Source organism: Rhincodon typus, chromosome 10 (assembly GCF_021869965.1).
Source record: "Rhincodon typus isolate 14 chromosome 10, sRhiTyp1.1, whole genome shotgun sequence".
NCBI classification, from domain to species: domain Eukaryota; kingdom Metazoa; phylum Chordata; class Chondrichthyes; order Orectolobiformes; family Rhincodontidae; genus Rhincodon; species Rhincodon typus.
Genome location: NC_063341.1, coordinates 66,326,871 through 66,345,861, shown reverse-complemented (window position 1 = coordinate 66,345,861; position 18,991 = coordinate 66,326,871). Strand labels below are relative to the sequence as shown.

The 18,991-nt window shown below is 42.4% G+C and overlaps 1 protein-coding gene across 1 annotated transcript in view; it reads right to left on the bottom strand.

Moving 5' to 3' along the window:
• Positions 1-2,442: 2,442 nt before the first annotated feature.
• Positions 2,443-18,991, bottom strand: part of tgfbr3 (transforming growth factor, beta receptor III) — a 199,557-nt gene continuing 183,008 nt past the window's right edge. The window contains exon 17 of the mRNA XM_048601987.1: positions 2,443-3,283. Within this exon, the coding sequence (XP_048457944.1) occupies positions 3,231-3,283 (53 nt within the window). The 3' untranslated portion in view covers positions 2,443-3,230. The remainder of the gene's footprint in view (positions 3,284-18,991) is intronic.

Below are 18,991 nucleotides of genomic sequence, written 5' to 3'. Positions count from 1 at the left end.
CAGATTTTTCTGATGAAGGGTCTAGGCCCGAAACGTCAGCCTCTCTGCTCCTATGATGCTGCTTGGCCTGCTGTGTTCATCCAGCCCTGCACCTTGTTGTCTCGGATTCTCCAGCATCTGCAGTTCCTACTATCTCTGAATCAAAAGGTAAAGTTGTTTTTTCTTGTTTTAATTATTTTGCAAATAGTTGAAGTTCATGAGCCTCAATGTTATGACAATCCCTGGCTGTGATTATCACTTTGATGGGTACAGCTGTATAAACAGATGCTATGGCGGCCACAGATAATGTCAACTTGCTTCCAAGTATGAACTTGATACCTTCCCATTGACCAGCATTTTGTTCTCAACAAAAATCATCTGTTAAAGAAAGCTTTAAATTTTCCCCCTTCTCCCTTTTACAATGATCAATGGTCAAAAAAAAAGGGAGGAGGTAGAGAAAATGAATAGTAAAAATGTTAAAGATCTGAAAACAATTAATTAACATGTTAAAATAGTGCATTTCGATAACAAAATAAATGTTAAATAGAAAGAATGTTGAAAGACAGGGTGGCTTAGAAACATTTAAATTTAAGTTTTTATATGAAGTATTTTTTGGTGATCTTTGACTAATTTATCTCTGTAACGTTCAGGTCTGTTTCTGTTCCTCAATTAGTTTTTTATTTGTTAATTTCAAAATGTACCAAATGTATTCCTTTAGATTTTTTCTTCCTTTTTATTCCTTCAGATCAAAGCTAGGAATACAGCAGCATTGAGACACGGAAAGGCCATTTAACCTCTTAAGCGTATTCTACCATTGACTGGGATCAAGGCTGATCTGTGATCTAACTATATATACTCAATTTTACCCATATTCCTCAATACATTTGATGAACTAAAAGCAATCATTCTCAGATTTAAAGATTACAGTTGGTTGACCATCAATTAGCTTTTGGTGGAAGAAAGTTCCAAACATCTACCACTCTTTGTAACTAGAAATGTGCCCTAATTGCAATTGTGAAAGGTCTGGCTCTATCTTTTAGCCATATCCCTTAGTCTTAGATGCCCCATCCTGTGGAAACAGCTTTCTTCATCTACCTTTTTTGTTCCCTGTAATATCTAGGGAAAAAAAATGATCAAGACACATTGTAAACTTTTACATTCCAGGACTCTCAACCTCGGTCTTCTCCCAATTCAACTTTGGAGTTTAGGTGCCGTTCTGGTAAATCAGTTTCTATCCCTCCAGGGCCAATATACCTTATCCAAAGGTGTCCTCAGATCTGCTCACCGTCCTTCTGTCAGGGACAGTTACTAGTGTAACAAGTTAGAAGTACGAACATGGTTGCTGATTTGAGTGTAATGTGAGTGCTTTGGCAGCTGGTGGCAAATAATGATCATGGAGCGAGCAGGACAATGTTAAGCTCGTTGCTTTCATGGGCAGGCAGGATAGTTTCTAATCAACCAGTTCAGAGATCTTATTACACACCTCTAGAGCTGGTGAGGCTTTAACCTGGGCCTCTTGTCTCAGGGGAAGGGACACTACCACTGTGCCACCAAAGCTCCTTTATGGGCAGGATACAGTATCAAGTTCAACAAGTAAAAAGTGCTACAAGATACATACCAGATGAGTGACATATTTTTGTTTGTCATGGATATAAGTTGTTCTGGAACCAAGGCATATTAATGGCATTAAGATACAGATTAACCCTGCTTCAAGTGAATGCTCAAGAGTCTCAAAGGTTTTGAATGGCATATTCCTTTTCTGCTTTGCTATGAGTGTTGTGACTGTCAATTCTGTTCTTCATTCAGTCATTACTTACACAATGAGGGGAAATTATTTGTAGAGATAGCAACAGTTGGTATGTCAGTGGTTTGTCAGTAAAATGATTAAACTCTGCCAGGTTTGTGTAGTAACAGAATTTTTATTTAAAACAACACATGTTCAAAACAATTACTCAAATCACTATGTCTGATACTCCAAGAGAATGTGGTCTCTTCACAGATAACTTATGTAGGGTTCACATGAGCGAGGACAGCAGAATTTAGTCAAGCCCAAGCTGAGAGAGACTCCATGAGGAAACTGATACGATATCCTCCCAGTCTTAAGTGAGAATATACACTACTTTAATTGGTAATACTGGTATTAGCTTCCTATTAAAGTCTTTACTATTCATTTTTTCTACCTCGTCCTTTCTCTCTCCATCACCTTGTACACAGGTTGGCAATTATGGTCTTGTTTTTACAGGTATGTAGTAAAATTACAATCTAGAATAAAAGAAATATGGATCACATGATGTGAAGACTTTGCACAGTTGCTTGTAAATTTCATATGAATGAGTTTGATTGCCTGTTAAATTTAACAGGCAGGACAAAGGTAATATGTTTTCTCAAAGAAAATGGTATGCTTCAATCAAGATTAGACTCAGTAAAATTACTTGCAATGACGTCAAATCAGAGATTATGTTAAAACTCTATTATGAAAGGAAGTCAGAAGCCATTAAATATATCAGAACACTCAAGTGCCCTTTATGTTTTCCCAGGCCTGGTTTTGATGATGTATGTTTTTCAAAGTTGGGCACGTGTGAAAGTTTCATGTTGCTGAACAGTCACAATTTGTGATAGCAATAAAAAGGCTCTGGTATTCAATGTCACTGACTCAAAAGACCTTTCTGGGGAACATGAGGCACCATTGAGGGTTCTAATGATTTAAAATGTAACAAACATTACTCCAAGCTGCTCTTGGGGATTGTCTGGTTTGAGTGACCTATTCAGAATGAACCATTTCTGTTTTAAACTATGATTCTTACAGCCTTTCAATTTGACACTGCTCAGTGTGAAGTTTGTGAAAGATATGCTGAGGCTTGCTAGAACTAATTTTTATTGCTTTACTCAGTGCTGAAATTAATGCATTCACTGAATAGTTTAAAAAAATGCTGACACATTTCAACACATAACATGTGGGAGTAGCAAATCCATTTAGACAACCATTCTGAGGAAGGGTTACCAGACCCGAAATGCTAATTCTGATTTTTCTTCAGAGATGCTGCCGGACCTGCTGAGCTTTTCTAACATCTTCTGTTTTTGATCCTGATTTACAGCATCCACAGTTCTTTAGGTTCTTAAACAACTATTTTGACATTTAAGCTGGATATCATCACAATAGTTAATTTAAGCCAAAAAGGACTTTTCATTCTCCTCTCCCCATGTCAAATTCTCTACATAGAATCATTCAGTCTTCTCATTTCTGTATGTGTTCAAATCATCTGGGGCATGCACAGTGGTGGAAGGTGGAAACTGGGGACCAAATCTGGGAAAGACAAGAAATATTAAATGGGGTAAGCTGTTTGAAGCCATGCTAAAGCCAAAATATGAAGCTTGCTCATCAAAGATTACAGTCTAAAGAGACTCTTATGGCAAGACTCAGTATTTAGAATCCATGTAGATAAGGAGACTTTCAGGCGAATGCACATTGATAGTTTTGCCAAGTACTAATAAACCAATGCCAATGTTTTCTTAAGGTCAAAGACTTGTGGAATGACCTGCAGTGATGTAGGTGACAGCTGACCAGCTTCAACATTATAGTTCACAACTGGGATAAATTCGACACAGCTTAGTGTTAAGTATATCTTACATATTAGCCCAAAGCAAGCCATCCTTTGTTGGAACAGCAACAGTGCAAGAAATTGTAATCTTGAAGAATGGACTCTTTAATGTCACAGAAAAGTATTGGATTTCTGCTCGAGTCTCTAACCCATATTCTTTTTGTTAGCACGGCAAAGTGGTGTGACAAGTTTTAATCCATGCAAAATTCTATTTCCACTGAGGCGCACAAATCCTAACAATATGATTTGTCTAAGTTATAATTTATCTCTTTTGCTGTTGGTGGGACCTGGCTGCTGTTTTTCTTATGTTACAATAGTGACTAAAATTCAGATGTACTGGCCATGAAACTCTTTGTGACATCCTGTGGTCATGAAAAGTGCTGTATAAATGCAAGTTCTTCCTTTCAAAGATCTAAATGTTTACTTTGTATATCAATAAATGTAATGGGCATTTGATGTGTATATTTCATTAACTGTTCATTCATGGGATCAAACAGTTTTGGTTATTGGACTAGTCTGAGATTAATTGAGCAATGCAATAAAATTGCACCATTTGTAGAACATAGAACATAGAACATAGAACATTACAGCGCAGTACAGGCCCTTCGGCCCTCGATGTTGCGCCGACCTGTGAAACCAATCTGAAGCCCATCTAACCTAAACTAATCCATTATCATCCATATGTTTATCCAATGACCATTTAAATGCCCTTAAAGTGGGCGAGTCTACTATTTTTGCAGGCAGGGTATTCCACGCCCTTACTACTCTCTGAGTAAAGAACCTACCTCTGACATCTGTCCTATATCTATCACCCCTCAATTTAAAGCTATGTCCCCTCGTGCTAGCCATCACCATCCGAGGAAAAAGGCTCCCACTGTCCACCCTATCTAATCCTCTGATCATCTTGTATGTCTCTATCAAGTCACCTCTTAACCTTCTTCTCTCTAACGAAAACAGCCTCAAGACCCTCAGCCTTTCCTCATAAGACCTTCCCTCCATACCAGGCAACATCCTGGTAAATCTCCTTTGCACCCTTTCCAATGCTTCCACATCCTTCCTATAATGCGGTGACCAGAACTGTACGTAATACTCCAAGTGCGGCCGCACTAGAGTTTTGTACAGCTGCAACATGACCTCATGGCTCCGAAACTCAATCCCTCTACCAATAAAACCTAACATACTGTACGCCTTCTTAACAACGCTATCAACCTGGGTGGCAACTTTCAGTGATCTATGCACATGGACACCGAGATCTTTCTGCTCATTCACACTACCAAGAATCTTACCATTAGCCCAGTATTCTGTATTCCCGTTACTCCTTCCAAAGTGAATCACCTCACACTTTTCCGCATTAAACTCCATTTGCCACCTCTCAGCCCAGCTCTGCAGCTTATCTATGTCCCTCTGTAACCTGCAACATCCTTCCGCACTATCCACAACTCCACCGACTTTGGTGTCATCCGCAAATTTACTAACCCATCCTTCTACGCCCTCATCCAGGTCATTTATAAAAATGACAAACAGCAGTGGCCCCAGAACAGATCCTTGAGTTACACCACTAGTAATTTGTAAATGATGGATTGATATTCATTTTTTTGGCAGTGATCATTGCTTTAATTACCTAACACTGTAAAAAGCAACTTCTTTTCACATCTCCACAGATGTGATTTTTCTGGCACAACAATTCAATACTCCTCCAGTGACTTCTGGGACCTCATTGTCTCTCCAACATTCCATTTTAAGAGTCTATCAAGTTCATGACATTGGCCAATTCCTTGTAGTGTAGATACTCGAGAGAGGACGTGTTAAACTACACTGAAATATTAGGGTACTGTTGTGGAATTTAACAGTTTCTTGATTCCACCAGAATCTGATACACCTGTTAGGGCGGCACAGTGGCTCAGTGGTTAGCACTGCTGCCTCACAGTGCCAAGGGACCTGGGTTTGATTCCACCCTTGGGCGACTGTCTGTGTGGAGTTTGCACATTCTCCCTGTGTCTGTGTGGGTTTCCTCCCACAGTACAAAGATGTGCAGGCTAGGGTGGATTGGCCATGCTAAATTGCCTGTAGTGTTCAGGGATGTGTAGCTTAGGTGGGTTATAGGGGAATGGGCCTGTTTGGGATGCTCCGAGGGTTGGTGTGGACTGCTTGGGCCAAAGGGCCTGTTTCCACACTGTAGGGATTCTATGAAAGGATTGCCTGTGGTACAAAGAAGCTTCTTGCCATCTAACACCTTACTGTGGATAAGAACTGCAGATGCTGTAAATCAGGAACAAAAACAGAAGTTGCTGGAAAAGCTCAGCAGGTCTGGCAGCATCTGTGAAGGGAAAATTAGGGTTAATGATTTGGGTCCGGTGACCCTTCCTCAGAACTGTTCTGAGGTCACCGGACCTGAAACATTAACTCTGATTTTCTCTTCACAGATGCTCCCAGACCTGCTGAGCTTTTCCAGCAACTCCTGTTTTTGTACCTTACTTTGAATAGTTGAATTGAATTTTCCTGGCTCATGGATCATAAGAACTTGCCCTTACTGAATCCTTCCCATTTTTTTACACTTTTCAACAACTGCCCCATCCAAGTGACCATGATGATGGAATGACCCTTATATCAAAATATCACCCTGGTTTCTGCCCTTAGTCTCCTCCTCATCTCTCCATTATAGTCCTTGCTTTTATCAATCTAAGTCCTAAACTCTAAATTTCTCCACCTCGCCACTGTTTAAAACTACCTCTTCTCGTTACAGCTTTTCTTTTAGATTGTTGTCAATTATTTATCTGATAATACTTCTGTTTAGTGCATTAGCATACTTATATCTGATATAAATGCAAATTGTTGCTGTTGCTCAGTGTTTACACCTGGAATGCTGATGTGAACAGGGGCGTCTCTATTGAATAAAAGCAAAATACTGCTGATGCCAGAAGTCTGAAGCAAACACAGAGCATAGAGGAGAAACTCAACATGTCTGGAGGCATTGGCGGAGAGAGACACAGAGTTAATATTGGACTCGAAACGTGAGCTCTGTTTCTCTCTGTATAGATGCTGCCACATCTGCGGAGTTTCTCTAGCATATTCTGTGGCTGTGCCAAGTATTTTGGCAAGGGCAGCTGAAGTAGGTAACTTTCAGATGCCAATTCAGGAATGAAACTGATATATTCAGAAAAATTAACTGCACTTTTTCTTGTGCAATTTCTGTTATACTGCAAATGTGAAGGAGATCTCCTGCTGCTTGATATCAGTGATATGTTGTAGACAGCACAAGTGGAAAGCCTTTTTACAGACAACAGATCGTGGAACTACTAATTAACATAAGATGTCTTTTGTAGATGCTGTAGATGTAAAGGAGCAAAATCTGATCAGTGGCAGAAAGTCAATATTGTACTAATTTTCCTTTGTCTCAATTCCATTGCAAAACATTTTTTTTGGCAACCTAAAACTGGTCTTGACAAGGGTCCGATCTAGCTCTAGAAGAGTAATGGTGTATGTCTGCCAGCTGCATTCCCCTCACTAATGTGAGGACCCCTATCTAAGTCAAGTCAGGGGCCATGTGCTAGAAAGTAATGTCGAATGGTTAATAAATGTTGAGAACAAAAACACATATATTTAGCATTGAACTGAATTCTTCTATCGTCATGCAACAAAATTTCATAACTTTACTTCTGGCTTAAAAATATTGCATCCAAGTATAATTGGTGGGTGTTCCTTACATCATAGGGGGCCCAACAGCAGGAAAGACTGCACCATGGCCTCACGTATCCTCTGTCTGAGGGGCCTAACCACCTGACTGTTGACAATCCCAACTTTCAATATCTGTCTCTGAAGGTGTCTCCATGTTGAGGAGATGGTGTGGTCCCGGTCTGCCTCAGCAGTACCCATGTCTCCGGTGGGACAGATCGGGTTACTGATTTGCCAGCCCTCTGATAAAGCAGCTGGCATTGAGAACTCCAGCCTGCCATCCTTAACAGGGCAAACAGGTGGCCAATGGTACCATCTGGAGGATTTGAGGGAGGTGCAGATAGGGCAATTAAATGAGTTGCACTGAGTTTATGTGAAGAGTATGAGGAGCTTGCAGGTGGGTGTTGGGATATAAAGGGTGAGAGTTAGAGGGCTTTTCAACTTCTACTGGGGCAAAGTCCCAGAGAAATGGTGTAGGCACTGCAACTTGGCACTTGGACATGGCTTTGACTGCTTCTGGGTTGGTGGCTGCATCCATCTGGCACTTACCAGCCTGGCACAAGTGAACATTCCCTGACTTGGAGATCCTTCACACAAATGTAAAGGGTCGGGCAGAGAGTGAGAAATTTCCCAACTCCTCCCCGGTATTACTGATTTGGTCTTTGGCAATAGGCTGGATTTTATTGAGGCTTCCAGTTAGGGAACTGGCAGAGTATCACCCTCAATTTGGCAGGTGAGACCCAATAGAATGAAGGGCCCTTCATGCATTTACATGGCCTCCCCTGCAATCAAGGCTTTTGGCTGTGGACATCCTGCCCATCAAGAGCTGCTAGCAATTCAAAGGCTGGCATCTACTCATTTCTGCTACCTCCAGCAGCTCTCAAGCTGCTCGCGTTGGAGAACCAGGAATGTCATGGGGCCCCTGACCAAAGGTAAGTGAGGCCAAATGGAAGGGGGAGGGGTTGTGGGATGGTGGTCACAGGAAAACGGAGTGTGGTGGGTGGAGGGGGTGCATAGGCACTGGAGGTGAATTTCAGCAATCCTTCCCTTCTCCAGCCTGTGGCCGTCAATTGGGAATGTCATGGCTGATAACGAGGGGGGGGGGTTTTCTGGTAAACCCAGGGATTGTACACCTGCCCCATCCACCCTCTGACTTCATCAAGGGAGGAGGAGTGGTTTTCTGCTGCGGGAACCCTTCTACGATGAGGCAGACTCCACCCACCCTCCGCCTTGCCATGATGGGCAGCATTAAGTCCAGCTTAATAACCAGGACTTGCAGTTTTGTATGTTCCACGAAAACTCAGAATTCAAAGTGTTGCTAGTGAATTTAAAAGCAGCAGAGTCTTTGGAGTTTACACATATCCTCGAGCATTGTTCTTCCTCTTCCTATTGTTGTTGCAACCCAACCTCAAGACAAAATGATGCAATTGTGGAGACAGGATGGGGGATGCTGCAGTTATAAATTTGTTCTATGCTTCCTGTACAATGGAAAACCACAAAGAATCGAAAGTAATTGCTGAATACCATTGGAGACTGAGATTAAAGACAGGCATCCAATGCAGGTGGCAGGAATTTTGCCAGCTGGAGAGCAGGCTGCATCACTACATCACTTCCTCTGGGGTAGGCTTGCCCTATTAGGTGCCAAACAGGTACTTAAGTTGCTAGCCCTGTCCTCACACAGGGTTAAGGACCTTAAGGAATAAAATCCCACTCTCCCTCCCCCAAGATCTGCCCACTCGCCACAAAATATAAAAGAATGGGAAAGCTAATTTAACTCATGTAGAAAAGTAAGCCAGGAGTGGCTCAGTTATGTGATATTCAACTTCGTTTAACAAAGAGGTTGTGAAACTTGAAAGGGTTCAGAACAGATTTACAAGGATGTTGCCATGGTTGAAGGGTGGAATTGAGTAAGATGGCGGCACCATCTACCACAAGAGCACTTCTACTCCGCCTGCTCTTTTAACTTGCTTTTTCTTTTCTTTCTCTCTCTTTTTCCTTCTTTCTGCATTTTTTTTCAACTAACTCCTTCCCAGGGCGGAGGCGGGCGAGGGGGAAGGGAGTCCCAGGGCAGAGGCCGGTGAGGGGGAAGGGAGTCCCAGGGCAGAGGCTGGTGAGGGGAAGCGAGTCCCAGGGCGGAGGCCGGTGAGGGGAAGCGAGTCCCAGGGCGGAGGCCGGTGAGGGGGAAGCGAGTCCCAGGGCAGAGGCCGTCGAGGGGAAGCGAGTCCCAGGGCAGAGGCCGGTGAGGAGGAAGGGAGTCCCAGGGCAGAGGTGGGCAAGGGGGTAGGGATTGCCAGGGCGGAGGCCAGCGAGGGGAAGCGAGTCCCAGGGCAGAGGCCGGTGAGGGGGAAGGGAGTCCTGGAGAAAAATTACCTTGGAGCAGCTGAGAGCTGGTGTGGGGCAGATTGGAGGCTTAGAGCAGAACAGGGACAGTGTTGGACTAAGGTCAGACTATGTGTGGAAGCCAGTCGTCAGACTATGTGTGGAAGCCCCCTGCACTAAGCTACTGCAATATAATGTTTATTTGTCATTTATGACTATCCTTATAACTATGTCTTATTTCTGTAAAGTAATGCAACTACTTTTCTTTTTTATTCCTCTTTTTGTATCTAAGTCCTGTACCTAGGAACTTGTACTAAGATGGCACCATAAGAGGCAAAATTGTAAAACGTTTCACTGTCCTCCTGTATGTCTGTACTTGAATACACGTGCCAATATAGGATATTCTAATTCTAACTCTGAATCGAATTTGAGCTATAGGGAGAGGCTGAATAGGCTGGGGCTATCTTGCCTGGAGTGCCAGAGGCTGAGGGGTGACCTTATAGAAGTTTATAAAATCATGAGGGGCATGGATAGGGTAAATAGACAAGGTCTTTTCCCCAGGGTAGCAGAGTCCAAAACTAGAGGACATAGGTTTAAGGTGAGAGGGGAAAGATTTGAAAGAGACCTAAGGAGCAACTTTTTCACCCGAGGGTGGTGCGTGTATGGAATGAGCTGCCAGAGGAAGTGGTGGAAGCTGGTACAATTACAACATTTAAAAGGCATCTGGATGGGTAAATGAATAATAAGGGTTTAGAGGGATATGGGCCAAATGCTGGCAAATGGATCAAATACTGGCAAATGGGACTAGATAATTTAGGATATCTGGTCAGCATGGATGAGTTGGACCAAAGGGTCTGTTTCCATGCTGTACAACTCTATGGCTCTATTTACACTGCAAGGTCCAATAACTCATTCATGACAGTTCTCTTATATATTTTAGAATAAACTAGTCAAACAAAAACAATTCAAGCAAAAACAGACAATCGATAGTGAAGAAATAACCCTTTATAAAATTGTATACTTTTAGAGGAGCAATGGCAGTTTGCTTTTGTCTTTAATATTATGATGACTGGGTTTAATTGGAAAGGATACAAAGCTTCTTTGTTATGGAATGAAAGGAAATTGTTCAATGGACAATAACCAGCTGGTTGTGAACCACTTTGTTTTCCAAAAGTAAAACCAATCTTATTTCATTATTTTCCATCTCGCAGGAGATACTTACAAATCTCCAAAGGATACAAGCAAGGACACTGAAAATGGAATTTTCATCTGACGTGAGTGTACATTCCATAGTCCAGTTGGTGCAGGCTGAATATCCCGCATGCCGTTTGTTCAACAATGTTGTTTATTGGGAAACTTACCGAAAAGAAGTGAGATATTTTTAGCATTAAGTCCATGTGTGTAGATTTGATGAAAGCTAATTAAGTAATCTCCACAGTCTAATATTGCTACTGTTGTAACGTGGTTTGTTCAAGGTGTAAATAAAAGGGCTTGATCTGAGTAACTTAATGTTAGTTTACTTAACCAGAATTCTGTTGCAGATTTGAAGACATTTGATTGTTGCTTTGCTCCTCAACAATATACATTAGGTAATAATAAAACACCTCTTTTAAGAGAATAATGTTCATTTGGGAAATATGTAGGTGTGTCCTCATTCAGTTCAGTCCACATCAAACTGCTAGGCATTGAACAGGGGCTGTGGAGACAGGCTGTGAGGGGATAATGCAAGCTTTGGAAAGGTTACAGTGTAAAGAATCAAGAGGCTGGGATTAAAGGGAGACATCTAATGCAGATGGTATGGAGACTGGAGGGGCAGGTTGGATCACTGCATCATCTTCTCTGGGGTAGGGCTGCACTATTAGGTGTCAATTGGGTACTTAAATGCCCAGCACTGTCCTCACAAAGGGTTAAGGATCTGAGGGCGTGAAATCCCAGTCTCACTGCCCCACAAGTTGCCAACCTATCCATTGCAAGCAGCGCAAGTGGGAGCATTGGCATTTGAGGGCCCAGGGATTGGCAAGAGTCCCCCAGGCTACAGGTGAGTGGCTGAGGGAGAGACGGAGGTCATGGGAGAGGTCTCTGCAGCAAGGCTATTGTGTGACTATAAGCTGCTCCCTGCTTTCCCAATCCTGAGTCCCCAAGCTCTGTGTGTCTGACAGTGAGGGACTCCAGTCTGGGAGCCTACAAGTAAACATTGCCAGCTTTGCTTTTCAGATTCCCTGTATGGTGTGAAGGAATGGGCAGAGTGTAGGAGGGAGTTTTAGATCTGGGAATAATTGTGGGATCTCGGATCATTACATATGCTTGTGGATTGAGCCTGGGAGGACATCAAGGCATGGCAGCTATCTGGCAGTAATTAAGAAAGGCGTGGTGCTACTCAGGGGGTTGGGTGTAAGGCTTCATAACACTGGGGTGGAGGGAATGAATGCTGCTTTATTATTTGGCAACCGCATAAACAATAATTTAATGAACCCCATTTGGGAAGAAAATGAAAACCAAACTATCTGCCTGCTTGAATCCTTTCATTTGCCATGACGAAAGTTGCATTTTAAGGATAATCATGGAAATTATTATTGATGCCATTGCATGTGTTGTAATGTATGAGGATGATGAGTTAAAGATTACTCACAGTGGTATGAATTATTCATGATCTCATTCAACTTTGGTTAATGACACATTCATCTTTGCTAGCCTTGATTTGATTAATCTGGAAACTTAACGTTTCACATTAAACCGACCTCCAACTTGTGATGGTTTAATTTTGAGTTCTGAAGTGTCAAGAAGCATTTAACAGAAATTCTAATGGTAGCAGGAAATTAAAGAACTTGGAACCTGTCAACTTTTATGGTCTAGCTGATGCACATAGATATAAAAGCTTTACACCTTGAAGACAAATATTGGTCTTGCAAGGAATGTCAAAATTAAACCTATGTATCAGTTGGCTGGAAATATTTATTTATCCATTAGCAATAATTATGCCAAATTCATGAATAAACTTCCAATCTGAATTTTGAAACATTTTGAAACAAATTATAATTTGTTTATCCAATATAACAAAGCATTGCTGAACATTTTAGTGACCTTTACCTTACACTAAATGCTCAAGTTACACATAATCTTTAATAATTAACATCAGAGCACTTTTGTACACCACCCCTAGGATGTAAATTAGAGATTCTGAGCAGTATGCTGCAAAGCTAATGAAAAACTGTCTTCTATTTCAGCACTAGTTAATCCTCAACTTCACCACATTCCTGCTTATGACTCACAGCCATGCACCAATCATCACATCTACATCAGATTCCAAATATCCACTATACCAAGCAAGTTGTTTCTCATTTTGTCAGACAGTCATCTTTGGGATCAGTGGGGCATGGCAAGAAGAAGGGAATTAGTTTTTGGATTTTTGGAGAAGTGTTCTGGTTTCAAATAAAAGCAATTAGGTCAAGAGGAAAAAAACATAAAGAATGATAAAGAACAATCATGTAATGAGCACGATTAACACAAAGAAAAAGTATTGCTAAACCGAAACAGTCATTGACAAAATTTTCTTAAGAAATGTACAGGAATCAAATAACCAACCTCTAATGGGCAATATTTACAAATAATTGCACTATCGTAGATTGCCCGCAAATCATTTATGACACTAGAAGTGGTTTTACTCAGTATAAACATCAGCTAACGGCATTTCAGTTTTAATTTTATGTGATGTATGTTAGCATTAGTAATATCTCAAGATTATTTGCTAGTGTAACGTAAAAATAAAGCTTTCATTCTGGAATACTTGTTATGTGATGCAAACTAAATCCAGCAGTCAACCCTTGCATTTCCAAAACATCTGAAATTGATCGTTTAAAACAGAAGGTGTATCAGGAATTTGGTCTGTGCCAGGATCATGAACAGGCTCATAAAAAATTGATAGCCATATTTTCACTGTACCTGACCTCCTTTTCACTTAAGATCACAGAAAGATGTTTCAGACTCTTATTTGGAGACTTCATAGAATCCCTACAGTGTGGAAACAGGCCCTTCGGCCCAACAAGTCCACACCAACCCTCAGAGCACCCACCCAAACTGATCCCCTTATAACCCACCTAATCTACAAATCCCTGAACACTACGGGCAATTTAGCATGGCCAATCCACCTAGCCTGCACATCTTTGGATTGTGAGAGGAAACCGGAGCACCCAGAGGAAACCCATGCAGACACAGGGAGAATGCGCAAACTCCACACAGACAGTCACCCGAGCGTGGAATTGAACCCGGGTCCTTGGCGCTGTGAGGCAGCAGTGCTAACCACCGTGCCACCCTACTTGCATCTTAGTCTTACAGGACTGCATTTTATCAGGAGTTGGCTATCTCAATTTTAGTGGGTTTTATGGAGGGTTTCTCTCTGTGAGCCAAAGTGAGTATTCTTAGGCCATTCTCTGTAGCTCACCTCATTACGTACGCACCACATCTCCATGGTACCTCGTTCACACTATCATTCGGTCAGCAGTGGGAGATGTAACCACTGCTGGAACTTCTCAGGATTGCTGGCACCATTATTAGAGCCCAGCTGTGCAGGATGCCAAGCCCTGCCAGCCAGGAGCTGCCCTTCACAATGCACGTAGTAAGAGGGGGACCAAAACAAATAAACACTTCTGAGGGCACATCGCTGCCATGGCTGACATTTCATTGCAAATACAAGTTCGCATTTATAAATGTATAGCTATTTACATCATCATCTTTCTGAATGACAGCCATTGTAACCGCAACAATAAGAACAAAAGCTAAATAGGTAACCTGTCCTTAGTGCCTTCCCATCTTAGAACCCTGCCTAAAGGAGTGCCAGTCTCTCACTAATGCCAACATTGCACAATATTTCCTCATTGTTCAATGTGGAAGCATCACATATTGGTTGAAATGATTGAAAATGTTCATTTTTATTCAGTAACAGCAAAAGTGAGGATAAAACAAGAAGTATTTTCTTTGGGGAACAGACAGGGATTTTCCTTTTGATCAGCCACAAATTTACAGTCAATGAGTGATTCATTGCACCCAGATCACACCTACTGGAACCAAGTGTCATAGAGTCAGCGAGTCATACAGCACAGAAACAGACCCTTCAGTCTAACTCGTCCTCACCGGCCAGATATCCTAAATAAATCTAGTCCCATTTGTCAGCATTTGGCCCATAGCCCTCTGAAACCTTCCTATTCATATACCCATCAAGTGCCTTTTAAATGTTTTAATTGTACTAGCCTCCACCACTTGCCCTGGCAGTTTGTTCCATGCATGCACCATGCTCTGCATGAAAAATTTACCCCTCAGGTCCCTTTTAAATCTTCCCTTCACCTTAAACCTATGCCCTTTAGTTTTGGACACCCCTACCTTCGGGAAAAGACCTTTGCTATTCATCCTATCCATGCCCCTCATGATTGTATAAATCTCTATAAGGTCACCCCTCAGCCTCCAATGCTGCAGGTAAAAAAGCCCCAGCTTATTCAGCCTCCCCCTATAATCAAAGTCTCCAACCCTGACAACATCCTCATAAATCTTTTCTGAATCCTTTCAAGTTTAACAACAGCTTTCCTATAGCAGGGAGACCAGAACTGAATACAGTATTCCAAAAGTGGTCTAACCAATGGTTGTGATGAAGTTACGAGTTATCTAGGATTGGAGAGGTGATGGCCTAGTGGTCTTATTGCTGGACTGTTCTTCCAGAGATTCAGGTAATGTTCTGGAGACCTGGGTTCAATGTTCAATGGCAGATGTTGTAGTTTGAATCCAATAAGAACAATCTGGAATTAAAAGTCTAATGATATGCATGCATCTATTGTTGATTGTCAGGGAAAACCCATCTGGTTCACTCCTGGCCCTTAAGGAAGGAAACTGCCATCCTTACCTGGTCTGACATATATGTGACTCCAGACCCACAGCAATATAGTTGACTCTTAACTGCACTCTGGGCAATTAGGAATGGGCAATAAATGCTGGTCTAGCCAGTGATGTCCTCGTCCCGTGAACAAATAAAAAAAAGTCCTGCCTGGTTTTTGCGTCCGACACTACAGCATTCTGTCATGCATTGTATGATGCTTCTCCTGCATAATCTTTCTCCTCAGAAGACTGTTGCTGCTCTCCTACCTCTTCAGCATCCATCACGTCCCCTCTTTGACTGCTCCAATTGTGTAGAGCATAGCATGCTAGGATTGTGCAGCACACAGTATCTGTACTGCAAGATCTCCCATCAGAACCTCATCTCCATGATAGTGATTGCCTGGTCCACAACAGCCCTGATGGAAGAATGGGTACTCTCAGCCCCAATCAGGAGTTGCCAATAGATTCATCAGTCATGGTTGTAGAAGGTAGTCCTTATTTCCTAGTAACTATCCTTTTAAGGAATCCGACCTTAAACATGAAGCATGAATATGAGAATTCTCAAGGATAGAGGCCTCATGTCAGCTGCTTAGGAACCATGCCCAGTCTTCTAAGGTGGTGGTCATGTTCATTGATGGAATGGAACCCATTCCTGTTGATGAAGTCAGCCATGTTATGATCTGTGTGACGTGTACAGGCTATAGCACCGTTTACCTGTGGAAACCAAGTACAGTCGGTTCTGCTATAACAGGATAGTTGTGTTCCTGTGCAACATCGCGTTATAGAAAATTGCACTATAGAAATAATGTGGCCAATGGGAAAAGTGGGGTTAGGGGCAGACCACTAAATGTATCACTCAAAAGCCTAACACAAAGGACAGCACAATTTGAATAAATGTTTAATTCATATCTAATAATGAAATAAAAGTAAATTTAACACTTCCCCTTGAAAAAATGTCAAGATGACTTGATGTTGTACTACAGGAGGTTGTACTGTACCTCTCACAGTAAGCACTTTACAACAAAGCCTGCAAAATGATCACATGATGCCTGCATAGAGACTCTTTCGGTGCTGACATTGTACGTATTCATGGCAAAGCCTGTGAAATGATCACATGATGTCGACGTGCCCTCCACCACGCACTGATGTAATCGCGTTATAGCCAGCACAAGTTTGCGTTTTAGAAATAGTGTTCCCCTATTTGTCAATAGCGTTATAACCAATTCGCATTCACAAAACACGCGTTATAGCAGAACCGACCATATACTGGTGAAGCCTACCGACACAGGTTGCAGCACTGACATCCTCACAGTGAAGTGGTTAGATCTGATACAAATTAAATCAGTAACAACCTCATATATTTTGTGGGTTGTGCGTTGCAAGATCCCACACAGGTCCCTAGTGGATCCTTAGAAGCAGCTGGTTACACAAAAGTTTAATGTGGCTGTCTCCTTGTCGGCCTGCCCAATAGGATGGCCAGCTGCTCCTTTGGATCACAGATCCTGCTCCAGCAGTTGGCATAGTACTGTGATGATGTCCTGGGACATCCTCAGTCTGTGGCAACACGGTGCCTCGCTCATGGGGAATGATAGACTATAGACTCTGGTCCTCCTGCATGTCCTGAGGGGACCTTCTACTGCGACTTCTTCACCTGCAGGTTGTTTGGCACAGAAAATGTCAACAAAAATGACCCCAAGTTCCAGTTGCCTGCCACTTCAACATACCACTGTGTTCTCTGGCCAAAATCTGTCTCAGGCTTGCTGCAGTGTTCCTGAGAAGCATAGCACAAGCTTGAAAAACAGCATCTCATTTTCCATTTGGGCACCTTGGATCTTTCAGGACTCAATATTGAATTCAATCATCTTAGGGCTTAAGGCATCTTCTCCCATGTCCTTATCCCAAACCCCACATACCAGGCCCTGTCATCACATGGGCTGCTACCACACAGCCCATTGTTGGCTACTAAAGTCCATTTTAGCTGTTATTCATTCTCCCAGGCTGACCTTTACCCATTCCTTTGTCTGTCCAACCAGTTTTCTGAAGAAGGATCACTGGACCCGAAATGTTCTGCTTTCTTGCTACAGATGCTATCGGACCTGCAGAGTTTTACCAGCAATTTCTGCTTTTGTTTCTGATTTCCAGCATCTGCAGTTATTTCAGTCCCTTGTCTGTCCAGCTATTTTTTCCTCTCTCTGGGCTCTATCTCCACCTATTGTTTACTCTTACCCCTTCCCCCACCCCATCTTCTGCTAAACACCAACCTAGCTGCAGTCAGTTCTGAAGAAGGGTCACTGGACCAGAAACATTAACCATGGTTTCTCTCCACCAATGCTGAAAGATCTGCTGAGTCTTCAAGCAATTTTTGTTTTTCTTTCTGATTTCCAGAATCCATTTTTTTCAGTGTTTTTCTTTGAATTATGATTTAAGCTTCCAACATTACTCCCCGAGCACCATTGTGCTGCACTATCCCTCTTTCGAAGCCAGAGCGACTAAGACCATCAGTGAATCTCCAATCCCTGCAGTAATCTATCTCCTACAATGCACTATTGTCGATCCCCATCCTTGTATGTTGAGATTTTCACCTTCCCCGTTGCAATCATTGTTCCCTCTGTGGCCCAACATACTGCTTCCAATCCTCAGAATTGACTTCCCCAACTCTCCTTTCACAGCAGCAGACACTGATAAACCCCTTTGATTTTCATTGAGCTGTGCCCCAGGATTGATTGTGGCCCACCAAATGACCACCTTTGACAGTAACATGGCACAGTGCCGTACAGCAACTTCGTATCACAGAATCCCAACAGTGAGGGAGCAGGCCATTCAGCCCATTGAGTCCACACCATCCATCCAAAGAGCACATCCTTGGACACTATGGGCAATTTAGCATGGCCAATCCACTTAACCTGCACAGCTTTGGACTGCAGGGGAGAACGTGCAACCTCCACACAGAAAATCTCACAAGGCTGGAACTGAACCCAAGTCCCTGGCACTGCGAACCACCGTATCCATTTCTTGACTGATCTTTGCTGACAACCATGACAAGCTGCTGGGCTTGGTGTCTGTACTTCTGTTTGCCTTGACTGATAGCAATGTAAGCATTTAGGTTCTGACTGATTGGGCCAAGGGCAAAACGACCTGTGTGCTCCGAAGTACAGCATTAATTTTGGAATTGGATTGTAAGTAGGTTGTAGATGAGGTAAGACTGCTACAGGTCTGATGCCAACCTCTGGACAAAGTGCCAAGCAATCTCTGTCCATGGTGCATGCCTTGAGATGTTGGTGACTGCTGTCAAAGGTGGAGGCCTGGAGAAGCACATGGCAAGCTGGATTCACCAGATATCCACTCTAGCTGTTATGTCAGCAATCAGAGCTGTCTGGTTTCCTTACCATAAGTGGGAAAATAGGAAAATGCATGTGAAGGAAGAGGAGGTTAGATATATGCAAACAGTCCTCTTGTTTGCTCACTAGTGAGATTCTTATCTCGTTATTCAAAACTTGGCTGCAAAACCAACTTTTCTTGACATGGAGAATCTAATTTCTGCCAATCTTGTAATATTTTATCAA